This window comes from Xiphophorus hellerii, chromosome 7 (assembly GCF_003331165.1).
Source record: "Xiphophorus hellerii strain 12219 chromosome 7, Xiphophorus_hellerii-4.1, whole genome shotgun sequence".
NCBI classification, from domain to species: Eukaryota; Metazoa; Chordata; class Actinopteri; order Cyprinodontiformes; family Poeciliidae; genus Xiphophorus; species Xiphophorus hellerii.
The window spans coordinates 16,352,497-16,379,801 of NC_045678.1; the positions used below are offsets into that span (position 1 = coordinate 16,352,497).

General features: G+C 39.1%; 1 protein-coding gene across 4 annotated transcripts in view; it reads right to left on the bottom strand.

Moving 5' to 3' along the window:
- lrp2a (low density lipoprotein receptor-related protein 2a) overlaps window positions 1-27,305 on the bottom strand; it is a 57,985-nt gene that overhangs the window by 23,921 nt on the left and 6,759 nt on the right. For 3 of the 4 annotated variants that reach the window (XR_004339966.1, XM_032568174.1, XM_032568175.1), the window contains exons 3-38: window positions 27,122-27,241; window positions 26,733-26,849; window positions 26,214-26,324; window positions 26,001-26,114; window positions 25,805-25,921; window positions 23,810-23,953; window positions 23,583-23,702; window positions 22,959-23,087; window positions 22,313-22,482; window positions 20,499-20,722; window positions 19,878-20,084; window positions 19,538-19,740; window positions 17,475-17,615; window positions 17,163-17,366; window positions 16,576-16,768; window positions 15,842-15,967; window positions 14,691-14,821; window positions 14,417-14,554; window positions 14,028-14,309; window positions 13,705-13,944; window positions 12,896-13,015; window positions 12,480-12,596; window positions 11,107-11,487; window positions 10,062-10,076; window positions 9,547-9,795; window positions 8,715-8,926; window positions 7,948-8,132; window positions 7,007-7,235; window positions 6,700-6,877; window positions 5,317-5,445; window positions 4,088-4,254; window positions 3,780-3,923; window positions 3,597-3,706; window positions 2,022-2,199; window positions 1,688-1,901; window positions 86-325 (exon numbers count right to left, since the gene is read on the bottom strand). Coding sequence is in view for 3 of the 4 variants with exons in the window: in XM_032568174.1 (XP_032424065.1) it covers window positions 86-325; window positions 1,688-1,901; window positions 2,022-2,199; window positions 3,597-3,706; window positions 3,780-3,923; window positions 4,088-4,254; window positions 5,317-5,445; window positions 6,700-6,877; window positions 7,007-7,235; window positions 7,948-8,132; window positions 8,715-8,926; window positions 9,547-9,795; window positions 10,062-10,076; window positions 11,107-11,487; window positions 12,480-12,596; window positions 12,896-13,015; window positions 13,705-13,944; window positions 14,028-14,309; window positions 14,417-14,554; window positions 14,691-14,821; window positions 15,842-15,967; window positions 16,576-16,768; window positions 17,163-17,366; window positions 17,475-17,615; window positions 19,538-19,740; window positions 19,878-20,084; window positions 20,499-20,722; window positions 22,313-22,482; window positions 22,959-23,087; window positions 23,583-23,702; window positions 23,810-23,953; window positions 25,805-25,921; window positions 26,001-26,114; window positions 26,214-26,324; window positions 26,733-26,849; window positions 27,122-27,241 (6,099 nt within the window). In the remaining variant the exon portion in view is untranslated. The remainder of the gene's footprint in view (window positions 1-85; window positions 326-1,687; window positions 1,902-2,021; window positions 2,200-3,596; window positions 3,707-3,779; window positions 3,924-4,087; window positions 4,255-5,316; window positions 5,446-6,699; window positions 6,878-7,006; window positions 7,236-7,947; window positions 8,133-8,714; window positions 8,927-9,546; window positions 9,796-10,061; window positions 10,077-11,106; window positions 11,488-12,479; window positions 12,597-12,895; window positions 13,016-13,704; window positions 13,945-14,027; window positions 14,310-14,416; window positions 14,555-14,690; window positions 14,822-15,841; window positions 15,968-16,575; window positions 16,769-17,162; window positions 17,367-17,474; window positions 17,616-19,537; window positions 19,741-19,877; window positions 20,085-20,498; window positions 20,723-22,312; window positions 22,483-22,958; window positions 23,088-23,582; window positions 23,703-23,809; window positions 23,954-25,804; window positions 25,922-26,000; window positions 26,115-26,213; window positions 26,325-26,732; window positions 26,850-27,121; window positions 27,242-27,305) is intronic. The other variant, XM_032568176.1, reaches the window with a different exon arrangement.

Below are 27,305 nucleotides of genomic sequence, written 5' to 3' on the forward strand. Positions count from 1 at the left end.
ATTCAGTTGATGTTTTATAGAAGAAGAATTAAAGCACATTGCACAGGTCACACATTATGTCTATAACATGGTAAAAGTTCCTGACCTCTTCCAGCAACAGGGACCATTGCCTCAGAGTGATCTGAGCCTTCAAGACTGAAGCCTTTTATAGCAGATAGAGTGGAGATGACAACATAGGACTTGTAATGGGCACAAGTCCGGTTGTCTGCATTTAGTTTAAAACCTGTCGCACATGCACAGGCAAAAAAACCTTGTGGTCGAGGAAGACAGAGCTGCTCACACGCTCCCATATTGTTGGTGCAGCCATTAGATGTACCTGCAGACGCTGAGTTTAGAAAAAAAACACCATATTAGAATTGTGCCAAAGAGAAAATGCCATTCCAATAAAATACTAACTATAGAGATGCACTGAGATATCAGCTCATTAAGAATCAGACAACTTTCTAAATCAGTGAATGCACTATTCTGATTATCTATTTTTACAGTCAATGAGATGTTTAACAATGAAGTCAGATAAAGTACACAGATACAAGAAGCAATGTAAAAGGAGACAGTATTTCCTACAATGTAGACTTTGTGCATCATCCAGGCTGCAACACAATGAGGGAGAGCAGAATTTTTAGTGGATAACAGGAAGCTTAAACTGAGCACATCAAAATAACTATTTTGTCCTTTCGAGCCTTCAGCTTTTTTGATGAAATATGGAGCATTTAGAAAAGTTGACAATCTCCCAGTAAAGGTCTAAGGAATGAATACAGACACCATTTTAGTAATGCTAATCGCACTACTTGATAAGGACAGCTTAAAATGCTGACTCCATAATCAGTTAATCTGAACTATTACAGTGACTGTTCTCTCACACATGATGTGATAGCCTGTGTAAAAATAAGAAGCTTTTTTCAAATTGTGAATTGAATTAGTAAGGGAAAATATCTATCCAAAGCAGCCTGGCACTGAGAAATAAAGTGCCTCTTTTTGAGCTCTTGGATAATTGGTCAGTGTGCTTCTTAGGTAATTTTGGTTGGCTGCCCTCTCCTAGGAAGGATCACCACTGTTCCATGCTTTCTCCACTTGTGGATATTGGCTCTCACTGTGGTTCACTGGCATCCCAGACCAGAACCCTTTGAAAACGCTTTTTAACCATTTCCAAGTTGATAAATCTCACTGACTTTGTCATCTGTTCTTAAATTTATTAATATTGGGGCATGGTATGCTGCATTTTTATATGATCTGGTCTACTTCATGTCATGAGGCATGTTCTTTTTAAGAGAATTTCTTAATTGTGAAATTAAGGCAGAGATCAGGACTGGGTGTGGGCAGCAAAACTGAACCAAAAGATATTTGGTTAATCACAGTTAATTGGTGAATTTACCAGAAGAATTTTTTTTATTTCTACATATGGATTTTTTTCCCCCTTAACAAATGACCCTATCATCTGAAGCTGCACTTTGTACTGACAAAGGGACATTTGTCTGATGCCTTTGACTGAAGATGTTAAACATTTAAGTGTGAAGAAGAAGAAGTTCTTTTTTGTGACAATGCATAATATGGTTTATACAAGTAAATCTGGTTTAAATGTGTTTTAGCAGGTTAAAGCTTTCCAAAACACAAATCAGAAATCAGCCACAAAACTATAGTGCATCTCTTTTCAACTGAGAAATAAACTGTGACGGCGTTTGTCACTCACTATCTCTAAAGTGAACTTTTAGGACTCTAAGTCCTGACAGGTTGTCTCGCATCACAACCCTGTTGGCACCAGTGGACTTGTCTACTCGCTCGATGACCTCAAAGTCACGATCGCTGAAGAATAGGTAGTTCTGGTAGACGGCCACACCCCAAGGGTGGGACAGACCCGTCACTAAGGTGATGCGGTTACTGCCATCTGGATCCCCTCGCTCAATCTATGGCAGTTTGATCAAAAACACAGGCAAAATGTTTTCAATGGGTGTTTACATCAAAGTAAAAGTACACAGCACATCTTATAAAAAAGTTTAGAGAGAAGAAATTGAATAAAAACTGACTTTCCCAGTGCCGGTGACAGCCCAGTACAGCTTGTTCTCTTGGATGTCCACAGTGAGGAACTCAATGTGATCAAGGTTGTTGGTGAAGAGCGTGACCGGGTTCATGCCATCCATGTCTGCAGCTGCCACCTTGGCAGGGATGCCACTTTCTGTTCCCTGGTCTGTCCAGTAAAGTTTGCTAGATAAAATTAAAATAAATTTAGAGTTTGTTACTGACCTTACTGACTGACTTTAGATTGTTTAAACAAGAAAATTTGTTTTTCCAGTGGATATTGACATTCTTCCATCCTCAGACAACATTTTCACAATGACTTTTCCCTTTTGTTCTGGGGTCGATTTGCAACATTTTCTTACAAAAACATGTTTATCCCTGGGACAGAGAACTCGCCTTCTTCTTGAATGCTGGGATAGCTGGGCATTTCTTTGCATATTATACGTGCATGTAATTGTTTGAATAGATGATTGTGGCGACTTTAGACATCAGGAAATTGCAGTAAATTTCTCCATTCTCTTCCTGATATTTTGGGTGAATTATTTAGATTCATCCTTTTGTAATACAAGGAAACCATGTCATCATCATCTGGGCCTTCCCAAAGTGTTTAAAGTTCTAAAATAATTCTGTCATTACTCTGGCATCAACTTAACTGACTAAAAGCAGAAGATATTTAGGTCAACAAAAAACAAGGTTTTAAGAATTTGTTTAAAAGCGCAAAATTTGTAATCATATCATTCATGCACTATCAAATACTTTTAATAAGAGACAACAGATAGCGTCAAAATGATTGGAAATATCTCTGTCTTTATCCACAGCACAATGCATGCCGGTTGTGGAGAACTACTCGTGTTTTCCCTTTCCCTTAAAACCAAAGATCAATTTGGCTGCTTGGAAGCACTTTTGGCTGTAAAAAGCAGTCATAGTGTGGAAATTCTCACCATCACACTTAAGGTAATACTCCCCTAAAACCACAGTTGGAATGCTACAAACATCATGTGAATAAAGCAGCTGACTCCCCACTGCTATACACACATGCAAACTTAATAAAGCAGCTAATAGCTAGTAAGACTTCCAGTGTTGATCTGTAAAGTCCAGGAAGGCAAAATATATAGAATTAAATTAGTTCACTGAAACTGGTGTTTATTCTGTATTTATGTTTTTGTTTAAGTGTCAAAATAAATGAGTAAATAAGTAAATAAATAAGCAAATAAATGTTCTATATTACATTATTACAGCTGGAATAATCAACATGCTGTATCATTAGTGTGTAGTGTGTTAATGCTGCGGTACTGTGACACTGAGTTGTTTTTACTTTATCATATCTGCTCACGCCTGTGTAACGGATTTGATATGTTTAGTTTTAAAGAAAAATTGTTAATGTTAATATAAACATTTTCCTCCAATTGTTTAACCCATAATGAGAAAGGAAAGCTCTTGTTTCTTGACCATAAGCTTGTGGGGTTTTAGATGGCAGCATGTCTTGTTAAGATCTCTCCTGAAGCCGACCAGATGGAGGCTGTCAGGGCTCAGCAGCAGTGGATTTGAGCGGCGGTGCCAGGACGGTGTTAAATGGGGCTTACCCACGTGCTGGATCCACAGCGATGCCAACAGGACTGCCAGCGCCGGTCGGAGAGCCGTTGTTTGTGATTATAGTTTTCCGGTACTGTACATCTCCTCTCAACTTTAAAACCTGGCCAAGCCAAAACAAACAAGTAAGAAGACAGATAAACAAATGAATGAATAACCAAATATGTTAACCTCACCTCAATAGACTGTGTAGCTGGATTGGTGTAGTACAGATTCTCTGTGATCCAGTCCAGGGCCAGGCCAACAGGAGAGCCGAGAATGGCTGCGGGGGCAAACTCCGTCCTGTTTGTACCGTCTGACTTCACCCTGTGGATCTCACCCTGTTGGACAGAATTAGACATATTAACCTCACCAACCGCTTAACATTAATGGTTTGCTTGGATCAGGCTAGAACTGTAACCACAGCACAGCATGTTTTGAGCAAATCAACAAAAAATGCTTTGGTTTGTCTTTCAGTTGGTCATGTTGATTGAGATGGACTCACAGGGTGTTCCACCCAGTAGATGGTCTGTTCCTTGTCATCAAAGTCAACATCGTAGCCGTTGTGAAGACCAGCTACTGGAACCATTGCATCATTGCTCTTGTCCTCTGGGTTTAGTGGAATACCATAGATGATGCTGTCTCTCACAACCACCAGAAAGGGATCCTCAACTAGTAGAAAATAAAAACTAGTGTTAATTTTGTCAACAAAAATTTGTCACCAATACCTTTTTGTCCTGAAGAAAACAAGATAAAAACTACATTAAAGCTCTCCCTAAGAGACCAGATTTACAATAAAATGACAGTAAACTGACAGAAAAATGGCAAAAATGTGGGAGGGAGATGCATTGCATTCAAATCTGATATAAGTGATGTGTAAAGGCGACAAAACTTCAACAAAATATATTGTTTTGGGGCAGAATGAATTGAATAAACTGAAATAGTTAGGGGTTACAAAAAATGACTCAAACTTTTAAGCCAGAATTAATATTTATAAAGATGCAAATGTATTCACAAATAAGAACACAGTTTAAGTGCAAGAAGAAATAAACCAAAAAAAAAGTTAGTAAACATATCCTTTAGTAAAATTAGGCATAGGTGTACAGTTGCTTCCTACGTAAATATTTGGTGCAAATTAAGGATCTAAAGCTGTAGGACCTTTATCTATAAAGAGGATTGACTGGTGAAAGCCGGTTCCACAATCTGATTTGCTGTGTCATCAGAGATTAGAGTCAAAGAATGGTTGTAGGGCATTTTCATTCTTGGATAATCATTGGCTTCAGGGAAAGATTGCAGTCTGCTTGGTTTGTAGGGGCTGAAACCTGAGAAGAGTTAAGCTGCTGACCTAAGGTGGACTCCTTGGACCTTGCATTAAAGGTCCCTTGTCCTCTTGAGACCATGAAAGACATGCTCATATGAGTCTTAATATTTATGACCTGAGCAGCAGGTTACAAGAAAGTCTAAATGGGAGGCTGTTGACAGGTATTTGATTCAATCTATGCTACAGATATGCTGTTTAAAAAGATTTCTCCTCTTACAAATACTAAGACAGCTCTATTTACAGAAAGCATGCAAAAATGAAATTGGGAGTAAGAGTTTTGCTTTCTCATGAAAGTAATCACTGCTGAGATGAATACTTGATGACTATTTCAACTTATCAGCAACATTTGACCACACTTCCTTTTTTATCAATTTAAGTGATGAGTGTTTCCCTCCTGTTGGCAGCCTGCATACCTCTGGCACAGGTGAACTGGTCCGCTGCCAGAGTCCAGCCGGAGGGGCAGGCGCATGAATAGTATCTCGGTCCCACAGCAGAGAGTAGGCAGATATGAGTGCAGGCGCTCCCCAAGCAGTGATTTCTCCCTACAAATTGAAGAGAGTGATCTTAGCTGGCTCTCGCAAGTAAAAAGACATATTAGCTACAGCTGATAAGTAGCCATAGCAAACATTAATGCAAAGCAGATCCAGTCAAAAGCAGATATTTACATACTCTACTTAAAAAGGCACACACAATCCTTTTCTTGACCACTGTCTGATATTAAATTTAAGACTAATCTAAATCCTGTTTTACATGAGAAAGGCCTACAGTACTACAAATATTTATACTTGCTAAAAGCCACAATAATTTGAGGAAATAAATAATTAAGACATATTTTTAATTATGTACCTCAAAATCAGAAGATTGCATTCAGGATAACTTTTCCATTAAGCAATTTGGGAAAGCCCAAATCTTACAGCTTTGTAAGATTTGGATTTGTTTGATTTCATCAAATAATTCATCCACACTTCAAAAAACGGTATCAGATCAAACAACTTGACTGAAAAGCTAAAGACGGGAGCACAAGAATTATAGTTACGCCTGTCCTACACATCAAATTAAACTAAATTACACCTTCATAAGTCACTACAATACATAAAAAAATTGAAACATATAACTTTTTAAGTATAAATCACAACAGAAACATAAAAGGAAAAATCTATCCAAAACCAAAGCACATCCAACAAAATTTGAAGTGATTTATCCTTTTAACTATCAAATATTTTCTTTTACATTAATTTTTGACAAGCCTTTGATAGGTTAATGAACACCATATGAGTTATACAGAGGCACACCAACAAGAGATCAGGATCTTAATTGTTGACATCCACATGTCTAGTTAGGTAGATGCAATTTCCAGATACCTGAAGCTGCATATGTGTGTCCAAGTATAGAAAACCTAGCAAAGTTCAGCCATCTCTAGGACCAGTTCTGTGTCCCAGAGATGAAAGTGTTTTGGCCTGAGATGAGTTGTACTGACATGGACTGAAAAACCATTGAGCAAGGAAGAAGCCATTACTCTAAACTAAATTGTACTTTGCAAATACACACATGAACTTTACATTTTGGAGAGATGTTCTGTTGTGTGATAAAACAAAAATTTAAGTTGTCTCACTATAATCAGCTCTGTTACACTTGGAGGAGAAAGAGGGAAGTTAGCAAGGCTAAGAAGCCAATTCACATCTGTGAAGTACAATTGTGGCAGCATCATGTTGTGTTGGTGCAATTCTCAAAACAGATGACATAATAAGGAAAGAGCACATCTGGGTTAAGCAGCATGTTGGATATTGTTGTCATACCTGCTGGTTGCCTGGTTGGGTGCACTGCCACTAGACCCATTGGCTGAGGGAGGTTGAACAGCATCACTGTCTGGTTCTCCCCATGCCACTTATGAGCTCGCATCACTCGGTTGATGTATCTGTCGGTCCAATAGACAAAATCCTCAAAAATGGTAATTGCGTGGGGATGTTGCAGTACCTTTTCATAGAGAGCAGCAAAAGAAAAAAAAAGTGTCTTACACATGCTATTCAGAGGTATGCTCAGTGTATTGCACATGCTCATGCACATGCTCCCCTTAAGAGAAAGACTATGATCTCATACACTTACCAAGTCGCTGGCAAGGACTTGTTTTCTGTTGTTGCCATTGTAGTCGCAGTAATCAATGAAGTCTAAATAGGCATCAGCAAAGTACAGCAAATTATTTGGATAGTCGATGGTTAAACCATTGGGCCAGTACAGTTTGCTGCTTATGATGACTGTCCTGAGTTTCCCATCCATGCTTGCCCTCTCTATGCGGGGGTTCCTTCCCCAGTCAGTCCAAAACATCAGGTGAGCGCTGCAAATCAGAAACAATCTTTTACTGCTGACTCTTTCTGTGCTGTAAAGCTTAAATATTTTCAGTGCCACACAAAAATATTCATACACTTTTGACATTTTCAGATTATTTCATGTCACCACTATAAACTTCAACAATCTTTGGCTGGGGGCTTATGTGATGGATCAACACTAAGAGGCACATAACTGTGAAGTAGAAGGAAAATGACGTACAGCTTTCAAATTTATTTCACAAATAAAATGAAACTCTTTTACAAATGAAAAGTAAATGCATATCTATTTACCTCGTTTACTCTTGACACACCTGCTATACATCTCTGGAAAATTAAGAGACCACTGCAAAACAATCCGTTTCTCTGATGTTACTCTTTATAGGTATATGTTTGAGTAAAATTAATATTGTTATTTTATGCTATGAACAACTGACATGTCTCTGAAATCCCAAGCAAAAATTTAGTATTTATCTGCAGAAAATGAGAAATGGTCAAAATAACAAAAAAAAATAATGCAAAGAAAACATGTTCATGTCAAGATGTGCAGACTCTAGCATTGGATAGCCTGAATACAAATTCAAATCCCATTTTTGTTAGCCTAAATTTTTCTAAGCCTAATTTTTGATTCCCTTCCACTTCACAAATATGTAGTGTGTGATGTCTGTGTTGGTGGTGTGACAAAATGTGAAAATGCTTAAGGACAAAATACATGTTGCTGACCTGTCTCTGGGATCCACCACGAGACCTCGAGGGTTGGTGACATTTTCACTAACTAAGACGGTCCGGTGTGTGCCGTCCAGTTTAGACACCTCAATTGTCTCCAGGACATAGTCGGTCCAGTATAAATTCCTGCCCACCCAATCCACTGCAAGGCTCTCTGTCACAGTCACGCCACTGTCAAATATCTGTACACAAGATATAATCTTAAATTAACATATTTCTAAGATAAGATTCTAAGATAACAGACTGAAAGGATTTTACTTTTACTTTTTATTTAATACTTTTGTAAATATAAAGCTGTAAACATCAATGCAATAAATATTTCTACAGTGGAAAGACTTTAAAGATGGAAGCAAAAAACAACAAAAAGGAAATGAGGAAGAAGAGAAAGGAAAGGAAGAAAAGAGGAAGGAAGGGCAGACACAAAGAAGGATGGACATAAGGGAGAAAGAATGAACAGGGAGAAATGGAACGAATGGAAGGAAGTATAGAAGAACGTACACAAGGAGAGAGAGATGGAGGTAGAAAAGGTACAAGGGAGGAAGATAGAAAGACACAACAGTAATGAAGAAATGCAGGATACAAAAATGAAGAAGAGAAGGAATAATACATTTAAAGAAGAGAACAGGGAATAAAATCTGAAAATAAAAATATTCTCCAAAATCTTTTTTGTTTTTCCATACTTATCCAGACGTGGAACATAATTTCGAAATCAAAATCCATCGTTTTGCAGACTTTATAGTGTGTTTTATTTCCCTGTGACTTACCACAGTTCTCTTGCTGCCATTTATGTGAGAACTCCAGATCCTGTCCTGGGTTGTATCGGACCAGTACACACGGTTTGACTCAGAGTCAAAATCTATAGCCACAACGTTGCGTCCGTCTCGAATCAGTGACCGAATCACATTCGGTTGAGCGCTTATTTCATCTTGGATAATCTGGTTTCGGCTGGCCACAAGTAGAAAGGCTTGACGAGAATCTAGAAGAAAAAAAACCCACACAACCGAACCCAGTTACTTGGTATGTTCATTTCATGCTAATAACAACACTTATCAGTTTGCGTGAGTAGGCGTGTGCATGTGTGTGTGAGTGTTGGCAGCAGCCACACAAGAAAACTCTTAACTAGATCCTACTCAAATGTCTGTCCTTTGGGAATGCACTTTTGTCCAAATAATGTCCTATTGTATTGCAAAAGCTTTCAGTCAGTTATCTGTGAAGGAAGAGGAGTTCATGTCAGGCACGCTCCCCTTATAAACAGCCCTTTGTTTGTGATTATGTCCTAATTACTGCGGTGATGGCCAGTGACTGACATATATGTTATTTGCCTTATCTTTTGAAATCAGAGCAGCAAAGAAACACAAGAAAGAAGAAAGACAGTGTGTCTGTCTGGAGGCCTAAGGGCCAAGTTCCACTTATTTCCCCCCACCCCCAGCTGGACGAGTGGAGAAATCAGATACATGTTTGATTGGTGAAAAATGCTAAAACCAAGATCACACTAGAGCTGATATTTCCTCTCATAATTAAATTATTCAAGTTATTTAAGTCTTAAGGGATGAAGAAATTCTATACTCCAAAGGCTAGAGACATTTCTCCCCTCACCTGAAGCCTTGCAGGTACGTTGGTCTGCTTCAAGAGTGTAGCCATCCTGGCAGTGGCAGCGAAAGGAGCCTCTCTCATTAAAGCAGTGCTGGCTACACAGTCCTGGGGGATTACACTCGTCTATATCCTTACACGTTTTGGTGTCGTTGCTGAGCTGATAACCAACAGGGCATGTGCACTGGGCCCCAAAAGGCCCCTGTATACAACCATGAGTGCAGCCAGCGTTGTTATCAGAACAACTCTCTTGGTCTAAAAGCAAGAAAGGGATTATTAAGAAGAGACCACCTTAAAATTATGACTTTTCAGTACATGCTGAGCTAATGATGGTGGAAAAACATTAACAAAGCAAAAACTACGGTACATCCTTAGAATTGCTGTCCTGAGCCAAAGCTAGGTTATAAAAGGTGATTGTTGAAAATTTGTGACATAAATGATTACCAATGACATTGCATCTGTTAAAAACGAATCATAGCTACTGGCAGCATTTCTACCAATGATTGAGAGTTTCTTCCTACCTGGTAAAGGCTCATCTGAAAGTTGGAAGAAAGGCAAGAGGAGGGGAGGGGAAATCACAGATAATTTTCAGGTCAGTGCAGGACAAATCAGACATGCTTGATTTAAACACAAGAACACAAACATTAGCAAGTGACATTGAACACAATTTTTCTGTGATATGAAGCAACTGCTTTTAAAATATTACAACAATTAGAAAAGTGTCAAATTAAACAAAATCAGCTTTAAGTAGGTTGTTATTATGTTTGTCATTAAATAGGTGAATGTTACTGGAAAAACAAAACAATCATGTCTTAATATACAAGAAACATCTTCAGTCAAAGAACTGATGTGTCAAATGAGCATAAAAACATAGAAAGAATATGAATTGTATTTTATGTCATTCTTCCAAAGTGAAGCAGTTATTCTTGTGATTAAATACTGTATTACATGAGCTCTGGCAATCACATGTTTTAAAATGGCTTTAAATTATTGCTAAAAGTAAGGATCTGATTAGTTTTAACTGGGCTGGACAGATAAATGGCCTCTTTAGCATCTAACATTACAGAATTAATTAGATTCACTCTGCAGAAATAAAATACTTCAATGTTTTCTTTAAACAAGATTTTTGTGACGTTCTCAAATTGAAACAAAAATTATTATTAAAAATTAGATCAACAACAAAAGGTTTACCTTGAACCAAAAAAAAGTCTACGTGTAAAATAAATCAATGCTGAAAATGCACCCAGAAATCAGCCCGAGACAATATTGGTTTACTGGTCAAAACTAAAATACTATCCAGTTAGTGAGTGTGCCATAACGAAGCACGAACAAGTTGACACACAGCCAGATCTCTACAAAATTAGTAAAACTCCAACAAAATCCATCAGAGGTGAATTTTTAAGAAGTTCTTTGTATGATTTTTATATTTTCATTTAACATGTTAGTTCTAAAATGTTAAATTTTCACACAACTATTAATGTTATAAACAGCTTATGAAATGTCATAATACATGGGGAAAAAATCATTGTTGTGTGGAAGGTGAAACAAGCTGAGGATACAACTTACTGCAAAGCGGAGACTCATCAGCGCCATTGGGACAGTTGGGTGTGTTGTCACACACTGTGGTGAGATTGATACAAACACTGTGACCAGGACACTGCCACTGCCAACTTGGACACCGGAAAGGCGGCGTGGGACAATCTCTTTCATCGCTCATGTCTCTGCAGTCGTTGTCTCCGTCACAAATCCAACTGCGTACGATGCAGTTTCCATTATCACAGCGGAAGAGAGAAGATGTGCAGGTCCGGGGAGGACAGGCGTGATGTTCATCGCTGCCATCCTGACAGTCTGGATGGCCATCACATTCCCATGACGACGGGATACAGCTCCCATCTGACTGACATTGAAACTCATTCTCGTGATGGCACATCCCTGGGGGCCTGGTAGCTAAAACAAATCAGGACATGCAGCAAAGATATGGGTCAAAATTGTTTGACAGTAAGATTTCCAACATTGATGCCAACTTTTGGCAGGACGTCCAGGTCATGGCTTTTAAAATGATCGGTACTGTAGTTCCTGGACAAAAGTCAACTCTTTTACCTGAGGTTGGGTCACTGGCTGTTTGTGTCAACTGCATCACCAGAAAGCAGATTATTTTAAACCATTTACAACATCTTTCTGAGTCAGAGTCAGAGTTTTCTCCTTACAATCTAAGGATTTTTCACCTTTTATAATAACATTAATATTAAAAGAGATAATGGCATTTATCCCCATTAGTGTCAGCCTGATTAATCATTTAAGAGCCAAACAAACTGTGGTGGTGTATGATAGTACTATGTGCTACGTAGATGTTGTGTTGTACTATTGTTTTTTTATGTATTCATCTGCAATTGTTCTTGCTCTCTGCAAAGCAAATTGCCCCCTGAAGACAAAAAAGTTTATGTAATCTAATCTACTCTCAGCTGCTCAGATGTCCTCCAGCAGAAAACAGAATGAAAACACGTTTCATTCAATTTTAAGACTTTTAACCAAAAATACCAACTTAATGAATCAATAGTGCATCCTTTTGAGTAAGTTTTGAGTGCACATGATTAACTAGAACAGCACAGAAAAATGAGTTATTGAGTTATATCAAAATAAAGATTAAACATGTTAATGTTTTACTAAGGGCTCCATATTAAAACTTCACAATCACAGCACAAAGGGGTATCACTTAATGCTCATAAGATTAGAGGAATATCCCATTACATCCTTATTAGCTTTGACTTGATTAAGCATTATCTTGTGGGTTCTTTATCAGTCTATCTTTGAATGACAGGGATCAGTATCTTTGATTTTGTTTAAAAACTGATCAGGACATTCTTGTAAATGTTCTTGTAATACTGAGTAATAACTCAGCAAGATAATTTATGACCGCTAGGAGAATCAAAAACACTTACGACAGTTTTGCTCGTCAGAGCGATCGCTACAATCGAAGACCCCATCGCAGCGGTAGTAGGAGTTGATGCACTGGTGGCCACTGGTACACTTGAACTCACTCACAGTGCAGTTGTAGACTGAAAAATCCATAACAGTGCTGATAATTAATCAACCTCTTTAAAACAACTTACAGAGCCTAAAAAGTAGATACTGAATTGTACAAAGGGACTGATCTTGACAATTTATTCTGTAAATGTGTTTCTGGTCTAACAAATGAATGCAAGGCTTATAGAATAAGCTTTAGGGAGAATGTCCTTTAATGGGTTTATAGATTTGAGTAAATTAAAATGATACCTGTTTAAATATATAATTATGCTGAAAATGGGAAATATTATGTGCTTTGAATGATTGCAACACAAGATCAGAAATTACTCACTGCATCCCTGCTCATCTGCTCCGTCCACACAGTCTCTGTCTCCGTCACAGACATAGTTGGGGTCTATACATCGGTGGTCAGGACACTGGAACTGTCCTGGGTGGCATGTACTACCCAGGTCTGGATAACATAATTGTAAAACACAAATATTAGCCCTTTCTTAAAATTTATTTGTGACGTAACACAAGGATAGACAGTGTTTGAGGTTTTCAAATATATCCACAGATGTGCCTCCAATTAAACTCAAAGATTAACTAATTTATCAGAGTCCTACAAAGCCATAATACCTTTGTATTATCGTTTTGGGGAAGCTCAAAACGATTAAATCGTTTTGAGCTTCCCCAAAATGATTAAATCTGCAGTAATATCAATGTATGGAAACTTTTTCAGAAATTGACAAAATTCTTTAAAAATCTTTCATTATTTTAGTATGTTGTAAAAATAGATACATTTGGTCATCCTACATTACAAAAAAAACAACAAAAAACTTAATTTATTTTAATGCTGGATCATAATGGAAAAAAATACAATACATGTACATATTTGGTTTTATCTGTTTTCCCCAGACAAACAGGGAAGTGTGAATTACTTATTAAAATTTTATTTAGCTAACAATTAAAGATGTTTCTGTTACATTTTTGTTGTAGAAACTTTTATGGTGCCAATGATTATCACATATTTTTCTAAGCTGTTTTTCAAAAACCATTGGAATTTTCTTCTATTTTCTTCTATTAATTTACAGTGAGTGTTTCTGCACATGCTTAATGGGGGTGGCAATAACTGTGATGGGGGCTTTTAAAGGTACATACAGCAGTCTGTTTCATCGGACCCGTCTCCACAGTCGTTATCTGTATCACAGCGCCACGTATGCGGGACGCATCGGTGGTTGGCGCATGTGAACTGATTGGCGGGGCACGTTCCTGGCACCCGTGTGGGGCAGTTGATCTCGTCGCTGTTATCAAAGCAATCATTGTGCCCGTCACAGCGCCACCCTGCTGGCACGCAGCGCTGGCTGGCACAGGTGAAGGCCAAGGGGGAACAAGTAATGTCTAGAAGTCAAAAACAAGATTTTTTTTTAAGAACCAACACCAACCCAAAAATGACCTGAAAAGATTTAAATAAGTCAGATTACTGTTTATTCCACAATGGAGTTCGTCAGTGTTGTCATGGCAATCATCAACACCATCACATCTGTAGGTGTTTGGGACACATTTGCCATTGCCACAGGAGAAGGAGTTGGCTCCACACTGCATTGTTGGGGGCTCGTTGGAGGGGTCCTCGACACACGTCTGCTGGTTTGGCGACAGCTTCATGCCGTACGGGCAGCCACACACTCTCTGAGAGTCTGGAGCTGGGAAGCAGAAGTGGCTGCAGTCGCCGTTAGGATTTGTCTGCCTGTTGCAGAGGTTAGCACCTGCATAGGGAGAGTCAGGGGTAATTACTGGGAATATGATTGATGAGAGCAAGGTGAAGTCATTCATGAACAAGAAAGTCACAGGAACAGAAAATGAATCTACTGACCGATCTGAGAGTTGGAGTTGAAAGACTTGACATGCATGATGTGGCTGATTCCTCTCCTAATAACTACCATCTGCCCACCATCAGTCTTGCGCACACGGACAATGCCACCCAGGCGCCAGTCAGTGAAATACGCAAAGCCTGAAAGGAGCAGCAGAGCATGAAATATGCTACAGTATCTTTCATCGCCTCCTGCAAAAAGCAATTACTTCTTTGACATGATTATGATAAAAATTAAAGAAAAAATATTCAAGCTCACGAGATGTAAACAACTTACCTTCAAAAATGGTAAGGCCAAAAGGATGGGAGATCTGGGTTATGCGGTCCAAGGAAAGCCTGTTTTGTCCGTTAAAGTTGCTGTGCTCAATCTTGTCAAAGAAGGCATCTACCCAATACAGACGCATTGAGCTGAGCAGTGATCAAAGCAGAGACATAAAGTATTATAAATTATTTTTAAAAATAAGTACCATAGGAGGAGGGATGCTAATTTGAAATTATTCCTAATTATAACAATTAGAGATGCACAGAAAAAAAGTCAGCTGATAACAAGAATCGACTAATGTCACATTTGATCATGTCTGTATCTTTAGTTGACCTTCCAGATACAAAAATCCAACCTTTTCTAATCAGTGAACAACCTATAAAACCCTCTTCACAGCAGCAGTTCTAACTGCAGAAAGAAAACTTAAACTTAGCAGTTGTCAGTTTCAGTGATTTTTTTAAATATCTAATTTGAACACAAAAGTTGGAAAAACTAGAGAAGAATCAGTATTTTTTTTACTGAAGCATATCAGATGACATGGGTTTTATAGGTTCATCCAGTCATGGAGTAAAGACAAATCCAGTTTAGCCAGACTTTCAGTTCAGGCGTTTCAATTCAGGTAAGGTTCAACAGGAACTACGCATTTAGTTAGGCTTAATGTGCTAGTCAATAATATGAGATATGAGATGCTAAAAAGAGCTTATATTGTTAACTCTGTAATTACCTTGTTTTGTTCAAAAATATTAGAAATACTCTTTCATCTGAGTGTTTTGCAACAACAACGTTCTGTCTCGTGTACAGTGTGTGCACCGTGTACAGTGTGTGCACCGTGCACACTTTTAGAAATAACTTATTGATTTAGAAAAACAGATCCATATGACTCTTATTTGGCCATAATACATTACTGTTTAATGTTATATTTAGAAAATGGAGACTTATGAGTATTGTTTGTCGGTACTGTAGGGGAAAATAAGTTGTGATTATGTGATAATAATGACAAACTCAGATGATGTTTGGAAGCACCAAAAACTAGAGGCATGAGTGGGACCTTTTACCTTTCTGTGCATATCTAAAAACAGTATTTTCTTTTATCCAAGTGAAAAAATATTATCACTGTTTTGTGGTGCAGCTGTCCAGGATACTTGGACATAAAACATTTGGCTCACCTCCAGTCAATTGCTAATCCATTTGGCCAGCCCAGGGTAGTGTTTACAATAGACATGGCATGTGACCCGTCACCCCAAGCCCTCATAATCTTTGCAGGACGGTACCAATCAGTCCAAAAAATATACCTGGTAAAAGAGAATCAGTAAAAAAGTCTCATTTGAATATTTAATTTTAAACATCTTAATACTAATAGTACTTTTTATTTAAAGTTTGCCTTCAACATTTCTGCAACGTGGAGCTTTCATATTTAAGCCAGCTTCTCAGTGTTAACTTCAATACTGGCCTTCATACAGAGCTAATCTCAAAGGCCTAATGGCTTTAAGACTATAGGAAATAATTGCTTGTTCTAGATAATGTTTTATTTTATTAGCAGATAAGTAGTATATTATGTTAATGAAGGGGTGAACAGCTAACATGTAACGTAACATAAAATGCTGATTTTTTTTACACACGCATCTCCTTAAACTCAATGGGCGTTGTGTAACAAATGTAGATCAATCAGCAGATGTAAGCTGACTAGATAACATTCAAGCTCATAACTACCCAAGCAAAAAATGACAGGATCAAGACCTATATTGAATCTAATCAATTTATTAAAATGTAGGTTTTTGCGTCGTTCTTTAGGTGAACTCAGCATTACCACATCATTGCACAGTTATGTAATAGACATGTCTGCTTCTGGGACCTCATTACCAACATTTCAGAAAATGTTCTGGAGATTGTTTTGTTTTACCCAATCAGAGGATGCACCACGATGGCCCTGGGGTTGTTCAGGTTCTGAATAATGGCCCTCCTGGACTTATCGGCGAGCCTCATGACAGATATGCTCCTGTATCGAGGGTCCGTCCAGTAGAGGTTTTTGGAAATCCAGTCGTAAGCCAGATCCTCCACTCCCTCCACTCTGTTGGCTGCCAGTATCTCCCTGCCTGCGCAGATCAAAGCAGACAGAGGACTGTTTTACTCAGAGATGAAAGAGGAACACATTTAAATAAATAGGCTGTCAGCTTGCATTTTCCTCTCAGGGGTCGGACAGAAAAAACTAGAGCAACTCTTAAAACAACAGATGATCAGAGCATGGGTGTTTCTGTTCTTGAATACATGCACATCAACCATAGACATGGCTGTTTCTACACTTTGGGGAATGGAAGATGATTCCTTTTCTCTCTGGCCTCATCATGATCCTCCCTTAACTTCCAAAATATCTGAGTAAACGGCATGGTACAGCAGAACAACAATGGCAGCAAAATTACTGTGTATGTTGAAAGTTTATACTCCATGCTATTATAATGTTGGTTTAAGAGAAGCAAAAAAGATTTTCACCTGTTCCATCCACCTTCTGTTTGTAAATAATATCTTTTGCTGTGTCAGAGAAAAAGATAGCATCATCTTCAGCGCTAAAATCCACTCCGACAAAGTAGGAGGGCGATCCGGTGACGGGCAGGATGATGTCCTCCTGGGAGGAGAGGTTAAAGGGGATTCCTCTCACAGCCAGCTGGCTGGAGAAAAGCAGAAACTGCCTCACAGCTGTAAGAAAGACGATAGAAGAATCTGTGAGTCAAACAGCTATTTATGCCAAAGAGAGTGAGCTTTGTAAAAGTTTAAGAAAAAGAATTGAGAGAAATTTTCACTTACCCAAACAGCGTTTACCATCAGCATGAAGGTCATAACCAATGCGACATTTGCAGCGATAACCAAGTCCTCCATTGTCGCTCCTGTGACTGAGAACACAAATCTGCTCACATCCACCTCTGTCCAAACTGCAAGGGTTTGCCGCTAGAGAAATGGTAGAAAAATCCAAAATAAGAGACAAATGTTCATTTTAAAATATATTCCTTAAATGTGCTGTAAAATTTAAATGGCACTTTTAAGAGGTGTAAAAATGTACAGGTGTGCTGAGAAATCTGCTAGTCAAAGCCCCCTAGGTCACAAACTAAAAAAACACCAAGCCTCTTTCAGTCAGTGAATGTACCATGTACTCACTACTAGGATATGCTGACAACACTCTTCAATACGGACACTGATACTGAGTGAAGAACATTCAAAGTTCTAGGATTGATCAGGTGTTTAAAGAGACAACTTAACCAGTATTAGAAGTTATTTAAGAGAAAACCATATTTTCTACAGAGGCATTCAGGCTGCCTTGAGAATCAGACACAATTTTCACTTCCTGCCATGTCATATTTTTGCAGTTTTAGTCATTTGAGCGCAACTTTTCAGGTACATAAAGGAGCTTTCTTCCGAAAGGCAGCAATTTTTATCCCTTTGGGAAGGTTTTGTTGAATGTATGAACGAAAAAAACAACCCAGCAGATACTGACTGACAATGAAGCCAGAGGAGCTTCATTAAGGCTGAAAGAAAGAGTGATAAAGGACTTTCAGCAGATAACAAGAAGGTTTAATCTTTTACCAAACAATTTCTTTGTTTGAGCATTCAACCTCTGTCTGTCTGTCTGTCTGTCTGTCTGTCTGTCTGTCTGTCTGTCTGTCTGTCTGTCTGTCTGTCTGTCTGTCTGTCTAAAACATGTTGGATTTGAAAATGTTGGCAATCTTTTTGGAAATCTCAGAGTACCATGTTCTACATTCAGTGATGAATAGACATACAGACTGTTATTCACAATTAGTAAAGTGAGTATGACTACCCATTAGTAATCAAGATGCTGAAGATAGATTAAAATGTCAAATCTAAATCATTTTTCCTTTTTTTTCAAAATAGTAAAGCTCTGTTTCACAGTGACTGCTTTCAAACAATTGCTGACCACTCACAGGAAGCTAGTAAGACATATCTTGAAGCTGTTAATTACAGTTTCAAGATATCAGGAAAACACACAGTTTCAATAACACTGAGGCTTAGCATCACCAAAATCTGTATCAGCAGTGGGCATCACTGACAGGCTGAGTCTATGTAACTGGCATCCATCCATCCATCCATTCATCCATTCATCCATCCACCCAGCCAGTCATCTATCTAGAAGAATCATGATGAAATGCTTGAACCACCTCAGCTGACTCCTTTCGATATGGAGGAGTAGTTTCTTTACTTCAAGCGCACAATCAAGCTCCTCATCCTTTCTCTAAGTCTATATCCGTCACCCTATGGAGGAAGCTTATTCTTTGGTATCCCAGATCTTGTTTTTTCACTCATTATCTAAATCTACTAACCATGGATGAAAGTCAGAACATACATGGATCATTGATAGCTTCTTGTTTTGGATTGGGTCTTTCTTCACACAGCAGACTGGAGTAAAGTGCAAATTACTGCAGACGGACACTTGATTCTTCCGTCCATCTCCCACTCAATGCCATCATCACAATCCACACATAAAGACTTAAACTCCTGCATCCAGCAGAGCCAAATAACTACTGCAAAAAGAAGAGGTTCCCTCAACCGGATACCCTCCTCTCCAAGACTTCAATTTGAAATCCTGTCCATGAAAACCACAAATAGGATCGCTAACAGTAGTGACCCTAGTGGAGTTCAATAAGTTGGACTTTGTGAATTTTGGACACAACTCTTGCTTTGGGAATTCGAGGAACAGAAAGACGTTGAAAGTCACAGCATCTCTCATAAAATACCTCCTGGGACACAGGCGTAACGAAAAGCAGATATAAAAAATGGGCCACACATATCTTTTCAGGTAATCTCTTCTAGAACTGCAAGGTGATCGTGTTTAAGATTTCAAACAGTAACAGGCTTACCTTGTGGTTGCTTTAACTGATGTATCACTGCTACTCCATGTGGGGTGTGAGACGTGGTGTAAATCACATGTGGGTTACTGTCAGTAAACTTGTTTGCTTTTATCACGGCCATCCTGGTCCAGTCCGTGAAATAAACATTGTGCTCAAACAAACTGATTCCGAAAGGATGTGGTACCACGGCCCCCCCATGGATTACAGTTTTTCTGTTAGAAGGAAAATGCAAAAAAGGTAGTAAAATGAAAAAAAAGCACACCTGGATCTCAAATAGCTTTTAAAATGTAGTATTTATCTTAAGGCTTTAAAAATTCAGGGTTAAAGAAGAATAAAAAACATAAACTACCTATGCAGACCGTCATAGGTTGCAGTTTCGATATAATCATAGCGGCTGTCAACCCAGTAGATGCGCTTGACTTCTATATCGAGTGTGATACCAGCAGGCCAACCTAGTTTGCTCCCAATAATCCCGTAACGATTGGTACCATCCATGAAGGCCCGCTCAAGACCCGGCTGTCCGTTTGCTGCCTCCCAGTCTGAGAAAAACATGTACCTATAAAATGAAAGAAGTTTATTAAGGTCTCAGTTCACTCCCATGCAGTCTACTCCTCAAACATCTGCTTGATTTAAAAAGGCACTATCAGAGGCACTTCACTTTTTTAATTAGGCATCCACAGAAGGACAATATGTCTCTAAGTGGGTGGCATTGCACCCACCAAAGAGCTGTGCAATAATTTGAGATAAGCAGTTCCTCTGGAGCCACCTGGCTGTCCCTCTCTCTTGAACTACACACTATAGGATTACAATGAGGGTCATCACTTACATTGCTCCTCACTAATCTCCCTATGGCAATCTGTTAATCTCAAACAACCCACCCCCGTCATTCCATGCCAATGGAGCACAGCAGAATGTGGGGACTGGGGATGGTGGGATTAATTAAATGATGAAGAAAGGGACATGTGCTTACCCGACAGTGGGGTCCACCGCCAGTCCTCTAGGGTTTCCGAGGTTTTCAGTGATGAGTGTAACCCGGTTACTTCCATCTAGGTCCACCATGTCAATCCTGTTGACGCTGGCCTCCACCACATACAGTTTATTGTTCACCCAGTCCACCGCCAGGTTCTCAGGGTAGTCAACTGATACATTTAAAACCACCTGCATGTTGGACCCATCCATTTGTACAGAAAACACCTGTACATAAAAGATGCCATTGTAGTAACCTCATTAGTCTGTTGGTGGCCATTCCTAGTCTGAAAAGTTTAAGCCTAGAACAAATAAACTTACACCTTTAGGTTAACATTGGTTTCTAAAAAAAAACATCAAACATTAATTATCTAAAATATTCAATAATTGTTTGTGACTGCTATCTCCACATGCAAAGCAAACATGAGTCAGTTACAATTAATCAAGATACAGAAGTTTTTTAAAAAGTGGCTATGGGAGTTTGTGTACTTCCTGTCAGCTGGCGGAAACAGGACTGCTATTGTAGAAAGACATTTAACTGATTGGCTAAAACTATAACATTCTGTAAAATCAGAACTTAAAAATTCATATGAAATTTAGCAAGTGTTTATTGTATACTTTTGATTTAGTGTATCAATTAAAAAAAATACAACATGACTTAATGCTACAGTTTTTATTATTGAGGTCTGCACAGTGGCACATGATTTTGTCAGCACTATGAATTATTGTTTCATTTTCATTTTTATAACATCAATTAGATTTTTTTCAGCAATTTTAGTTTTAGTTTTGTCTTGCATTTTTACTCGGATACTGTAAAACATTTTTACACAAGCTCTTCATGCTGTGAGAATTTCCCAACAGCTCATGCCTAATGATTACTGCAACTTTTGAGTAAAATGCTTGAAACTACATATTAAATATGGACAAGGGAAACTGGGAGACACATAGCATGTAGATTGTGATATATACTTTTAAGAGAAACCTCATAACTGCTGATTACAGATTTTAAAATGACAAAAACCTCACTAGGATTAGCATAAACACTGAGGTGTTCAGCTCCTGAATCGTCTGCTGTACCACTGTGATGGAATCGTTTGCTCAGTCTGCAAGCCTTGGCACTATGCAGCTGGCTGAGAGGAAGTGCTTTTAGCGGCTCTGCTTTTTTTTTTTTTGAAACCAGATCCAGACATCTAAAGAGCAGGATTTTCAACTGACCTGTTTAAAGAGAAACCAAAGATGTGGAAATATCCTGATAGTTTAACCTTTCTGGTTGCATTTGCATGCCCTGTTTGTGCTCTTACTACTTTTAATCTGACATGCTGCCATTGGCGTGGCAATTATGCAGAAATGCCCAGTCAGAGGTATGTCCCAGCATTTCAGCCAAACCATAGTAGCTTGAACCAAAAGAAGCCCAGACTTGACCAGAACAAAGCCCTTTTAGCTTGCAAAAGAATGCCTATAAATGGACGGCACCAATGAAAATGAATACAGCATGATTAGTTCGGACAAGATCGAGTTACAAAAATTAGGCCTTGGTATGTGAACATCATACGAGCCTATCAGACAGGTTTCAAGATTAAGCCACTTGGATTCTGTTACATCGCTGTTTCTCTTCATTATGGGCCAGCCGCCATGGGGCCACTAGCTATTCCATTATTATAGTATCAACATTGCTGATATTTTAAAAGATAACCAAAAGAATTTGGCTACTGGCAATCTAACGCAAGAATTTACAAAGACAAAAAACTGGCCAATTTACTACAATACGTGAAGCCTGTGAGGAAACAAAATGACTGAGAGAGAGAAAAGAAAAAGCACCTTATTTTGGATGGTATCTGTCCAGAAGACCCTACGGAGATGATAGTGGAAGTCCACTCCTACAGCAATCCCTCTGTTCTGTGAATTAACCAAAGTGCGCAGGTTGTTGCCGTGGATGTCGCCTATTACCAGATCTCTGCCATTAGAGAAAACTAAGGAAGGAACTCCAGCTGCAGTAGGAAGATGATTCACAGAAAGACAAAAGTTGGCATGAATAAATTAGGATTATGATCTTTTAATTCAACTCTGGATTTTCTTTGTTGCTCCTCAACGACAGTATTCTGTTTAATATTATGCATTTCTCGCTGAAACTTCAGAATTGTCTCTCATTAATGATATTCCTCCCTCAGACTAAAGGAGACATAAAGGTTTTGTTCACCACCACTCCAGCCCTCTTTTACCAGAACTAAATTCAGAGAGGTCACTGTTTGTGTAAAAACGCTCTATGTGTAACAAAGTCAAGAGACTTACTAAAGCAACATTTAACATGCAACAATGCACCAGAAAGAAAAACAGGCCCTCCACATAGAGGAAGCCAAAAAGCTAGAGTACAGACCATGCCAAAACACTTCATTTGGATGGATCGCTAACACACTCCCAAACTGAATGTACAGTATATAAAACAAGCCGTGAAAGTGCCACTCACTGGATATGTCTGCTCTACAGTATCGATGTTGCTCCAAAGTGTAGCCCTCTCTACAGCTGCAGCGATGGGAGCCGATCCGGTCCTCACACAGCTGATCACAGTTGCCCCACATGGAGCAGTCATCAAAGTCTTCAGCGTGATGAAATAAAAAAAAATAAAAAAACAAGATCAGAAACAGGAAGAGCCACACTGAAAAATTTACAAAAAAATTTTTAAATTCTACATAAAATGCTAAGTTTTGATGTAATTTCACAATAGATGTTAAATTACACACAAGTGTCTTCTGAGGGCAATTGGCTGTACTAGTCTTTACTCAAAAGAAACAGAATAAAAGGAGCGGAACGCAAATGTGTCACACTTTGAAATTGTAGAAAAGCATATAACAATCTTCTTCCCCTTCACAATTATTTATATTGGTGTATCACATAATAATCAAGCTTGTGGTTGCAACATAATTAAATGGAGTTCAAGAGGTAAGAATACTTTTGAAAGCTACTATAACTATCTCTTTTGTAAGAAATTTTATTTCTCCCTTCAGAAAAAACATGCGAGGCTATGAGGCACCCTGGAACATTAGCTGCTGCTTTGGATTATTAGCTGTAAAAGTAAACAAGGGGTAAATACCTATGCAGGAGCGACTGTCGTTGCTGTTGACAATATAGCCAGAAGGACAGGCACATGTTCCTCCATCAGGGGAAGTGTGGCAGTGATGCTCACAGCTCAAAGAAGCACACTTCCAGATGCCTGAATAATGGAGAAATCAGACTGTGGATGTGGATTCTACCTCAGCACTTCCTCTGAGACCATACCAGCAATTTGAAGAAAAGAACAATAACTGTGACGGTACTAACTGCAGTTGTGTCCAGCAGTGGTGTTAGTTTCATCCTCTCCATCAGGACAGTCAGCCTTCCCATCACACAGCTTATCCATAGGGATGCACAGCCCAGACGAAGGACAGGGCCACTCTCCTGGGTAACACTCCCGTGGTACATTATCTAAAAAGAAATCATCTTTTTTTTTTAACACATCAATCAATCAACACCAAAAGTGTTTTTGGATCATTTAGCATAAAGACAAGTGTAGTATGAAAGGTATTACAGAAGATTAAAACAGGCAAACAAAAATAAAAGATACATTAGTAATAATAAAACTAAGTATGCACTTCCATGCCAAATAAAACACATAAATATCCATCCATCCATCCATCCATCCATCCATCTTCTTCCGCTTATCCGAGGTCGGGTCGCGGGGGTAGCAGCTTCAGAAGGGAGGCCCAGACTTCCCTCTCCCCAGCCACTTCTTCTAGCTCCTCCGGGGGAATCCCGAGGCGTTCCCAGGCCAGCCGAGAGACATAGTCCCTCCAGCGTGTCCTGGGTCTTCCCCGGGGCCTCCTCCCGGTGGGACGTGCCCGGAACACCTCACCAGGGAGGCGTCTAGGAGGCATCCTGACCAGATGCCCGAGCCACCTCAACTGGCTCCTCTCGATGTGAAGGAGCAGCGGCTCTACTCTGAGTCCCTCCCGGATGACTGAGCTTCTCACCCTATCTCTAAGGGAGAGCCCAGCCACCCTACGGAGAAAACCCATTTCGGCCGCTTGTATCCGCGATCTCGTTCTTTCGGTCATGACCCAAAGCTCATGACCATAGATGAGGGTGGGAACGTAGATCGACCGGTAAATCGAGAGCTTCGCTTTTTGGCTCAGCTCTCTCTTCACCACGACGGACCGGTACAGCGCCCGCTTGACAGCAGACGCTGCGCCAATCCGCCTGTCGATCTCCCGCTCCCTTCTTCCCCCATTCGTGAACAAGATCCCGAGATACTTAAACTCCTCCACTCCTCCACACATAAATACATTTTTTAAAAATTAAAGTATTAGGATCTGAGGAAAAACAACCATGTGGTTTAGTGGAGACCAAAATAAATCAATATACAAAAAAAAAACTCTAAAAACATAAATAAGAAGAATAAAAAATAAATCTTTTAATATACTACAATTGTTAATCCCTAAAACTATAGCTATAAAAAATGTAAAAACATAATTAGATGTATAACAATTGCTAAAATAGCTGCAAACTAAAATAGAAACAAATTAACTTTTACTTGCTAAGATTACTAATAACTATAGAATAACTAAGAAACTGTAATTAAAATAATTAGGAATCATTTAAAAACAATATTCTTTTATTCACACAAAAATAGAATTAAATTCCTCAATATAATTTATGAATGCAATACGTAGAGAGTTCTAATGCTATTCAAAACCATAAAATTGTTATCTAGAATTATATATAACATAAAATAGTTAATAACTAATTCCTAAGACAAGTAAAGGAGTGCAAAACTTAGAATAAATAAAAGCAGAAAGTTTCAGATTTGCTGTATAACAACTGAAAATTATAATTAGCATCTTTTTGCAGCACGTACTGAGAGCATGCTAAATTGTCTCCACAGGAATCCTGACCTAAAGAAAATTGTGACTAAGACATTGTTACTTTAAACTGATGCAGGGGTACTGGAGCTGTGGGGGCTTATGGGGGGCTCCTGCAGCCCTTCCTTTAAAAACACACAGTTCTCCCAGCCATGTGGAGGGATTCAAAAGCCCCTTTGGGGGGCTGCGCAATCTTGTGCCACAAAGAGGCATTTGAATAACACACTTAAAGGAGCGCAGGCATAGCGTCTTGACAAACCAAACCAACCATGGAGACCAAAGATGAATCAGGTTTCCGCAGCTTCAATTCCTGCCTATTTTAGAGCTATTTAACCTGCTAAATATCCAGGCCTTCTGGCTCCAAAATCACAAAGTAACTTAATATATCAGGACTGAATTCCTGCCACTGTATACATACCACAGCCTTTTTCATCAGCATTGTCCTCACAGTCATCCTCTCCATCACAAAGCCAGACTTGGTGAATACAGCGGCCACTGGGACAAGTGAAGTAATTTCCTCTGCAAGCAGGATACGCTGCAGGAAAAAAATAACTCACCGATGTGCATTTATGCAGGCTAAAAACAGAGAACAAGAGAGGAAGGGCTGCACATACTGCAGTTTATTTCATCACTCCGGTCTCCGCAGTCATCGTCGTGATCACAGACGTAGCGTTGAGGAACACATAGCCCATTATGGCATTGGTGGAACCCTGTGTTGCAATGCTGTGCTAAGAAAAACAGAACACGGAAATGATAGAAGTACTTTCCCTGCTGATGCTTTAGTCAAATTCTACTACATGCATTTATTAGCAAAGTGGATCTCTTACTGCAGTTTGCCTCATCAGAGCCATCTCGGCAGTCCAGTAAATGGTCACATCTTTGGGTCCGGTTGTAGCAGGCCCCATTGGCACACCTCATCTCTGTACACTGAGGGTAATCTGTAAGATTAAACCATCATCAGGCCAGCATTGTGCACTGAAATGAACCTTACAAATGTGCCCTTTACAGCTCTTAACACGTGAAACGCCTTGTGAATGGGAAGGATAACAGACTAAAAATCAGAAGCACTACCATAACAGTACCAGTTGCCACAGCATTCTTTATTCAATTGTGAGATTACCACAGTCCGTTTTGCTGTGAGACTAGCATGCCGGCACAATAATGGCATAGCAGCAGAACTTCAGCTTGACTAATCCACCAAGGAATCTGCAATCAACCTCTGACAACAAGAAGCATATTGTGGCCTGTTGTGTCAGTCAGCGAGCCTCTTAATCTTAACAAATTGATTAAAATGCCACAGGAGCCCAAGATAAAACGAAGAAGAAAAAAATATCTCAAAGACTTACTGCAGTTTCTCTCATCAGATCCATCTAAGCAGTCAGCCAGGTGGTCGCAATGGTATTCTCCCGGGATGCATGCCCCGTTACTGCAGCTAAACTGGCCACTGGTGCATGTCCTGCCAGCTGAGACCCAATCAAAGACTTATTTAGGTACACACTAATAAACCTCTGAGACCTTTTACTCTGTTTTCTCGCCATCAGCAGGCTTTTAAAGTCAACTTGTTTCACTTTGATTTATTAATTAAACAACATATCATTTTCGTTTCACTGCAAAATTTTGTACTACTTTATGTTGATCTATCACATAAAATCTTAATAAAATAAATTAATGTATGTGGTTTGAACTTATAGCAAATGTTTAATGGTAAATGACGACATCTGGAAAGTGTACTCACGGCAGTGTCTCTCATCTGAGCTATCCTCACAGTCTTCCTCATTATCACACACCCATACATCTGGGATGCACTCGCCGTCACTCAGACACTGGAAATGACTGTCATCGCATGTTACCTGAGCTGTCAGAATACACACAGACGTATCATTACTTACCACACCTGAGTGCGACACATACACAGTTAA